A 9,197-nucleotide genomic window follows, 5' to 3' on the forward strand; every position below is an offset into this window, starting at 1 on the left:
GCCGGTTATCGATAACCGAAGTTTGTGCAACCCTTAGCGCTCGCAAAGGCGTCGCATCTTACAACACTGTTTGTCAAAATGGCGACTTGAGAATTCATAGCGTGACAAAAACAAAGCGCATTTCACAATATTTTTGGTGTTTTTGTGCAATATTTAAGTGTTTTATCGTACAAAATCAACCGAAATGTACAAATTAACAGTGCTGTGACTGCGAACTTTAAATCAGTGTATGAAATTGACGAACGCCAGCGCCAAGAATTAAGAAACGCCGACCGCATAACCTTTACGTGTCGCAGTTGCGAATGGAGTGTAAAGGCAAATCAAAGAGAATGAAAGAAGAGGCGCCAAGCAAAAAATTGCCGCCTAAAATATATGGCGGTGATTATGCGGCTAATGCAAGCACACCCACCAAAGCGGCCCACGATGAGATCCTCAGCTCACTGCTGCGCATTAATAATTTTGACTCCATATCGAGCATTAAGGACGAGTCCCTGGACATCGATCTGTCCGCATGTGTGACAATAAGCTCGGCGAGCTTCATAAACGGTAATAGCCTTTCCTCAACGGACTTTTGGCGCGTACTCGATGAAAGCGCCCAAAACAACACAGAGCTCAATTTGACCGCCGAGGTCTGTCGTGATGATTTGGTTGCTCCCAGTCCCAGTGCTAGTCCCAGTGCGGTGAACGTGGCAAACCTCTCGAATGGCAGCACTAATGATAACACTAATTCAGAATTCAATGTTACCTTCTTGAGGCCGGAGCCGCCAAACGCGTTTACCAATTCGCCGTTCAAGAAGATATCAACGACACCAGTGAAGCTACCATCACCCGAACAAATGCATGTGCAGGCTAGCCAGACACAGCGAAAGCTTCGATTACCAGCTGCCACAGCGGTGCGCCTGAAGGTGTTTAAGGAAGAACCAGTTGAGGAGAAGCCAGCGCCGTTAGATACAACAAAAACGTCGCTACAGACCAAAGTTGAGATCTGTGAAGCGGAACTGACGCCGCATACGTTTACAATATTCCAACAACAACAACAACAGCCCCAGGAGCAAACGAACGAAATGCCACCGCCAGCGGCTCCCCTAGATAATAGTGCAAAATTGGAGCTGGAAGCTAGGCCACAGCCCCTCTACAAGTGCCTGGACTGCAATAGTTTGGTTTTGGACAATCTGCAACTGGTGAACGCACATAAGGCAGCTGCACATCGTCTGCGCATTACTTACAACTGCACCGAATGCCAGCGGGAGTTCGAGCTGTTGGCTGGACTTAAGAAGCACCTGAAGACGCATCGCAGTGAGGGCCGCAAGGATACATGGAAGAAGTGCCCAGACTGTGGCAAATGGTAAGAGAGTATAATTTATGGTAAAGCACCAATTAAAACATATCCATAATTACAGCTTAAAACTGGGCAGTATGTGGATGCATCGCAAGATACACAGTGATAATAAGAAGTACCAGTGTGATATCTGTGGTCAGAAATTTGTGCAGAAGATCAATTTGACGCATCATGCCCGCATTCACTCCTCGGAGAAGCCGTACGAATGTCCCGAATGCCAGAAACGATTTCAGGAGCGCTCACATTTGCAGCGTCATCAGAAATACCATGCTCAGACACGCTCCTATCGCTGTGAGAAATGCGGCAAAATGTACAAAACCGAACGCTGCTTGAAGGTTCACAATCTGGTGCATCTGGAGCAGCGACCATTTGCCTGTACTGTGTGCGACAAGAGCTTCATTAGCAACTCGAAGCTGAAACAGCATTCGAACATTCATACGGGCATGCGTCCCTTCAAGTGCAACTATTGTCCGCGCGATTTCACTAACTTTCCCAACTGGCTAAAGCATACGCGACGTCGCCACAAAGTGGATCACAAGACTGGAGAACATCTCGAGAACATTCCCTCCTACTGTTCAAAGAAATCGACAACAACCAAGGCACAGAAAGCGGCAGCTGCCGCCGCCGCTGTAGCACCAACAACAACAACAACAGCAACGGAGGAACCACAGATCAGAGCTGATGGAGAACCGCAGCCGAGCAGAGAGCCTGCCAAGCCACCAGTTAATACACCTACGCCAGCGGCAAAGCAGACACGCAAGAAGAAACAGCCACAGCAAGCTACATTGGCCGCTTTGGGCATCACGTTGCCAGCAGGCACTGCATTGCAGCAAGTGCATCCGCTGCCAGTACGAAAAGTGACGAGTGCTGCTACTGGTGTTGCAGCGGCATCACAACCAACACCACCATCGCCGACGTCGCAATCGTCTGCTTTGCCCATCAAACAACTGAAGACTAAGCGGGAACGCAAGCAACTGACACCCAAGCAGCTACAACAAAAGCCAGCTGCAGGCTCAACATTGGCCGTTGCCGTGCCGCAAATTAAGAAGGAGCCACTGCAAATGCAAAGTTCATATCTGGATTTGAACGGCCTGAGCCTCACATCAGCCGAGGACCTGATTATGGAACAGGCACTGGAGATGGAAGAGAGTGGTATGTTTGTTCCGACGGTTGTTAATACCGATATTGGCACCTCCGACAATGCCATCTCCTCCGAGGCAGCTGCCGCCCTGCACTTTCAAGTTAAAAACGAAATACCCGATGAACTTTTAGCTGAAGAAGATTTTTGTAAGTCCATTGCGTCAAATATTCTATAAACAGTATATTAATGTTGTCTCTATCGGTTTTACAGTGCCCCATAAGCCAGCCAATGGCAATCGTTTGGCCTGCCCCTCGCTCGAATCATCACCGTTCTCTTCGCCCGCGTCCATGGAACTGGCAGTTGTCTCCTCCAGCAATACAACCAGCTCGACTACAACACATGTGAACACTGGTCGGACCACGAACTACTATTTGCCTGCCTTTACGTTAAATGCACAGGGCAAGGTCACCAGTTGCACGAGCACTGGAGCAGGCAGCATGGGTCTGGGCTCGGGGCCTACCCAGGTATCGATGGTGCCACTATTGGTGCACTCGAATCAAATATTACCCTCGGTGGATACACTGCTGTTTACCACGCAGCCAGGCAATCGATTTTTCTCCGGCAAGGCAGTTGCTGGCGCACAAGCAGCGTCAGCTGCCACCTCCCATCTGACATGATCGCACGACGGCTACTAAGCCGTCGTCCATTGTTTCAACGATCTCTTGTGTCTTAACTAAGCTAGGGTTTGTGACCACCTCCGCTTTGCCAGAGTAAAAGGCAATGATACGGATTATCTTGAGAATAGTCCTTAAACACTTAAGTTAGATACGACGCTATGTTTGTTTTAGTAATAGACGATAAGCAACTTTCTACATAGAGCTAAGTATCAATGTATATAGAACTATATAAGCAGACATATGTATATATACAATATGCATCTAAATACATTTGTATATGTATGGCAAACGTATATATGTATGTGTATTATAAATTACCACCAATACATTTATTATTTTTACGCTTAACACCAATTACAATAAAATAAAATCAATAAAATTCGTATATATTTGTAGTAAAAACAACAAGCCAGGTTCCACTGTATCTCTGTCGAACGGGGCTCGCTAAACTGTGCCGACTGTGCGCTGTTTCCAGTGCTTGCCAAACTGTCTGCACTGCAGATTGCTACCCTCGAGGGTATTCTTTGTATATGTTACTTTGGGTTCGCAATGTTGTTATTGCACCATCCGCCTGCCACTTAAATGGTCACATATCAAAGGCAAGCGAAGCGCTTCAACGTTTTGCCTCCGGTCGGGGTGGCTGCCGTGTGGCGAGGCGTGGGTTGCGCGGTTATGTGGCTTTGTCTCTGCTGCTCTCCATTGGTGCCCGCTGTTGTGCCGATTCCCTTTCGCGCTAGTGAACAGTTCAAACGTTTTCTAAACAGCATTGCATATATATATATAATATAAATGTATATATATATATAGGGACACTTGACTACAGGTCAGTTCAGCCTGAGCACCCATAGATGTGTCGAGGCAACGGTCGCAATGTTTTTTATTTTTTCATCAATTGATTATAAAAATCGTTATTTTTATTTTATCTTTGAATTTGCTTGTGCATGTTGTACCTTTAAATACAATTTTTCAATGATTACAAAAACTATGTTTGTGCCATTATTTTAGCTTTATTTGTTTGTTGTGTGTGTGTGATATGTTTGCTAGTAGCGAACGAGCAATTGGACGTAAAGCATTTAGCTTTATTATCTTAGAGCCGTTAGCAAGCTTTAAATACATTATAAGGCGAGCATTCACGCCATTGGTCGTAAAGCTTTCGATCCTGTTATCTTCGTTGTTTTGCCGGGCTTAAGCTACAGTCGAGAACGTGCAGTTACGCCATTGGTCGAAAAGTTCTCGATCCCATTACTTTGTTGTGGATTGTGAGAGCGCAGGAGACTTGAGAGCGTATACTCTCTACTTATTATTGTATTGGTGCGTATGCCAGCTTAGCGTAGCTGTCAGCTGAAGGCGGTAATTCAGTCTGTGAGCGATTCTCCTCACGGTTGGTTGATTCGGATGTTTCGTTTGTGTCAGATTTCATAAAGATCGTCTTTGGTATATGAATTCAGCTATATGATATTATGCATAGATTGAGAGGGGGTATTGAGATTCAGCAAGAGAGTCTCATACGCATGAATTTATGTTAATACATTTCCTTTGAGACGCATAAGATATAATGTTTTTATGAAACTTACAAATGTTTTCTGTAAATTTTGATGGCAGCCTAAGGAAATATTCAAGTGTAATAGATTTGTATTGGTTACCAAATAAAATAAAAGCGGAGCCCAAAAAACCTAACAACATCGATTTACGCGCTATAAAACATATGCTTATGGCCAAATCTGTAGACCTATTTGCCATATTAATGAAATATTTAGGGTTAAGCAATTTGTAGGGCATAAAATTATTATGGCATGTGTCATACACGAAGTAGTTGAACCCTTTCGTGTGGACAATACGCAGGAGAGGAGCGGAAGATGGGAGCAGCAGCAGCGGGTATAACGGGGATTGACGCACAAAGGCAACAATAACAATGTTGCTGACAATGTCGCGACAACAGAAATGACAGCATAATAATAATAAAGAGCAACAGTGAGCGGGTGTGTGTGTGGGGGGGGGGGGGGGGGGGATAGCTGTGAGCCATTGGCAACGGCAGCAACAACAACCACAAATATATCGAATGGCATAAATAATGCTGCACAGTCGCTTCGAATGTGCATGTGTGTGTGTGTGTCTGTGTGTCTGTGTGTTTGCGTGTGTCGGTCTGTGCTTGTGTGTGGAAAATGGCAGCGAACGAGTTACATTTATAGCAACAGCAACGATGATGACGATGGTGATGATGATGATGATGAATCTGATAATGATGATGATGAAGAACGATACAAGTGAAGGCGCCTGGCGTCTGTTTGCCAACGTTTTTGGCGCGTTTTGTAAATATTTACACATGTAGCAGTTACCTGTGATTGTTACCTGTATGTGGATGAACGAACGTCGCTGTTTATATGTATGTAAATACGTGCGCTGCGAGGGCAGTTTATTGAGTTTGAAACTAATATAAGCTAAGTATATTTAAGTGCACTTTGCGGCTTTAAACTGGTTCTCGAATAGAGACACCTAGCTAGATACTGTATATAATATCAAACTTTATTAGAAGCTCTCGGAATACTATGGGAATTTAGGTTTCTGCTTGCATAATTGCTGAGCCAACCCACCAGACAAGTGCTAAAATTGGTTGCGGCAGGTGGGCGTTTAAATATTTACAGGTAGACGGCGGCATGTTTGTTAAAGACTTTAAGGCAAATGCGTTGTCTAGCACGCGGCTGTTGTTATTTATTATGGCTTGTCGATATTTTAATTAAGTTTATAATGATTGCAGTCGAATACATACAAACACAGACACATTGGGGAAGTGGGCGTGGCATTAGCGGTTTCCCATTTGTAGCCGTTTCCCTGTTTGTGTGCTGTCTGCTATTGTCCTCCTCGGCGCTGTGTCGTCCTCGTTGTCTACACGGAATCAAAGCCAACAAAAAGCAATAACACACCAGGCACGTGACTTGTTTACCATATTGAATTATTTGTCTATACGGTTTAAATGTGTCAGTGCACAAAGCACACACACCCACGCACACACGCCCACCCACACACACAGAAAGCTTCGCTGTCTTTACAGCAGGCAGAACTTTCCTTGTGCAAAAATTGAAATTATTACGGAAATATTGTTTGACATTGTCATATTTTTTGTTTTTATTTGTTCTTTATATTTTGTATTTTATTTTTGTGGTGTCCTGGCTACGTGCGTGAGGCATGGGGCATGGGGCATGGGGCATGGGGCATGTGGCATGGTTCATGTGGTTACCTATACTCAATCAGCTGCACGAAATGTTGAAACGTGTAAGTGCCACGACCTCTCAGCCCGATTGGCCTCTCTCAATTGTGTAACTGGCCGAAGCTTTTAATAAATAAATTCCAAATAAATTGAGTTTTTATTGAGATTTTTGAATTGATTATGAATTTGTTTCTATTTATATTTTTATTGTCATGTAATAAAACTACAAACTAAATTTCTCCTTCTTTTCGTATTTTCATATTTTGATTTTTTTTTTCATATGTATATCAAATATCACATATTGGCTAATTTTTTAAATTAAAAATGGTTTGGAATTTAATAAATTTAAAAATTTTTTTTTTTTTTTTTTTTTATTTTAATTTTTGACAGCAACTTTATTTTTTCAGTTTTATTAAATGAAAGCGCATCTAAATATATATATATAAAATATGCATAAATATAATATAAAAGGTAAATAATATATATAAATATATTCCTAAAAATTTCATGTACTATGTACATGTATGAGACGAAGACGAAGAGTGTATGTATATATATATTATTTATCTATTATTTTATATTTATTTTGCAAGGAATGTGCTTATATATATATGTATATATTGAACTATTCATATACTAATATGTGTATATATGTATTCTTAAATATATCTCTGCCAAATAGAAATATATAACTCATATTGCAACAACCCTTGGGAGGCGTAGTAAATCGAGTGTAACTGTATCTTCCACGGTTGTATTACTATTGAATTGAACTACAAATTGTCCAAATATATAGAAATATATATTCAGCTCTACAAATCTCTATATCTCTAATTTATCAAATCTATCTATAATGTTATCAAAATCAGTTCTTGGACGAGCCTTCATCTGCGATCTTCTGCCAAAGGCGTCTACTCGCTGACTTTATAGAGCACTGCGGGTCCATTGTCAGTGCACTGATTATGTGAACAATTGAAAAGGGCTTTTTATGCACTTCAACTTGTGGAACTTGTGGCTGGCTGTTAGGCGCCTGCAGCAGCTCGTTGAAAAGCTACAAATTTTTTCATGGCTCGAGCGCGTCTTGCGTCATTTTTCATTTTTCATTTTGCATGGCATATAGAAAAGATTTTGCATATATCTCACATAGTCAAGTGATGTGAATTTGTTTTATTCTTTTTGTCCCTTTTTTTCATTATATATAGATTTTTTTGCTCTGAGCATAAATCAATTTATCAATTTCAAAGTTGCTCCATTGCGTTTTCATTGTTGTTGTTATTTTTGTCGCTTTGGCGAGTTTGTAAACGTTTGTCAAAGTGTTTTTACTTTTTGCCACTGCGGCCACGCCCGCGCCCAACGTTAACGCCCACGTCTGTGTCAACAGCAGCAGCAGCAGCATCAGCACCCACAACAACAGCTAAAAAATGCAAATGCATTTTCCGCGAAACGCATAAAATGCATCTGAGCAGAGCGTGGGGTTGGGGGTTGGGGTTGGGGGTTGGGGGTTAGGGGTTTGTGGTTGTTGGTCGACAAAAAACGCCCCCGCTTCATTTGTCATTTTGTCACATTAACGCAATGGAAATGCAATATGCTAATGTCAAATTTTATGAATGAAAGAAAAATTATTTGTCTTGCGGATGCAGTTGGAATAAATATTAAAGTACCCAAAAGGAAAGATAGTGAAAGAGAGAGAAGGAGAGAGAGCGAAAGGGAGACGGGGTGATAGGTGAAGGCAGAGAGAACAAGAGAATAAGCGAGAGAGAGAGGCAGAGAGAACAAGAGAATAAGCGAGAGAGAGAGAGAGAGAGGGAGAGAGAGAGAGAGAGGAAGATACAGGGTGAAACTGAGAAAAATAATACTAATAGAGAGAAAGTGAAGTAGACTGAGGTAGAGATTCTGAGAAATTCATTAAGAGCTAGGACAACTGGAGAGAGACAGACAGAGAGAGAAGTGAGAGGGAGGGATTGAGAGAGAGAGAGAGAGAGAGAGAGAGAGAGAGAGAGAGAGAGGGATTGAGAGAGAGAGAGAGAGAAAGAAAGGCGGTGATAGGAGGTGATAGCTGAAGAGAGAAAGGGAGATAGACAGAGAGAAAGAGAGAGGAAGATATAGAGTGAATATGAGTAAAATATTACTAAAGATAGAGAGAAAGAGAAGTAGGCAGAGAGAGACAGAGATGTGGAGAAAGAGAGAGAGAAAAAGATCGAAGGATACAGAGAGAGTTGGCCGGAAGAGACACAGAAGGACAGACAGAGATACAGTGATAAAGATAGAAGGACAACGACAACAGGAAAAACAGAAAGAGGGGAAAACAAGAGATAGGCAGAATAAATGGTCAATTTTAACATCGGAAATGAAAATATCTAAGAACATGAATACATTTCAATTCCCGTATTTATTGCCAAATACCAAATAAAACTTTTCTGAATACATGAGATTTTTGTGATGTGATGAATATGTGAAAGATAAATATAAAGCCAGAACATAAATGAATTCAATTGAAATGAAGTCACATGAATAGAGCATCGATTAAAGCATAAATGACAATTTGTATGCAAAGGAATAAGATAATGATTGTAATACTACATATCCAAATAGTCATATTGGAATTAGATTATAAGCTGTAAACTTGGAGAAGCTCCTTACTCTTAAAGACAATAGATTCCAGGCAATTGTGCGTATATACTCCATTTGGAGAAAAGAAGTCACGAGCATGCCTGATATGAAAATTTAAATAGGTCCAAAAGTTTTCCTTTTCAGTTCAACAAAGTTGTGAAAAAAACCTTTGAAATTAAATCTGTCTGAAAGTTGTTTCTATGCATTGATTACAGCAGCTCTCGACTGAGTCCCTAAGGTGTAGACAGACATAAAAGGCCCTCAACCACACAAGCAGGCAAACTA

The 9,197-nt window shown here is 41.7% G+C and overlaps 1 protein-coding gene across 1 annotated transcript; it reads left to right on the forward strand.

The window, feature by feature from the left end:
- Nucleotides 1–42: 42 nt before the first annotated feature.
- LOC111596158 (serendipity locus protein H-1) lies at nucleotides 43–3,360 on the forward strand. Its single transcript, XM_023310249.2, has 3 exons — nucleotides 43–1,345; nucleotides 1,401–2,626; nucleotides 2,691–3,360. Exons 1-3 carry the CDS (start codon nucleotides 303–305, stop codon nucleotides 3,095–3,097), a joined length of 2,676 nt encoding a protein of 891 aa, XP_023166017.2. The 5' UTR covers nucleotides 43–302; the 3' UTR covers nucleotides 3,098–3,360.
- The last annotated feature ends 5,837 nt before the right edge of the window (nucleotides 3,361–9,197 follow it).

Source organism: Drosophila hydei, unplaced genomic scaffold (assembly GCF_003285905.1).
Source record: "Drosophila hydei strain 15085-1641.00,03,60 unplaced genomic scaffold, DhydRS2 tig00008119-arrow-pilon, whole genome shotgun sequence".
NCBI lineage: Eukaryota > Metazoa > Arthropoda > Insecta > Diptera > Drosophilidae > Drosophila > Drosophila hydei.

Coding starts and splice junctions, on each gene's coding strand:
- LOC111596158 (XM_023310249.2), top strand. CDS start 303: ATGGAGTGTAAAGGCAAATCAAAGAGAATGAAAGAAGAGGCGCCAAGC. Junction 1,346..1,400: donor TGCCCAGACTGTGGCAAATG/GTAAGAGAGTAT, acceptor CCATAATTACAG/CTTAAAACTGGGCAGTATGT. Junction 2,627..2,690: donor TTTAGCTGAAGAAGATTTTT/GTAAGTCCATTG, acceptor TCGGTTTTACAG/TGCCCCATAAGCCAGCCAAT.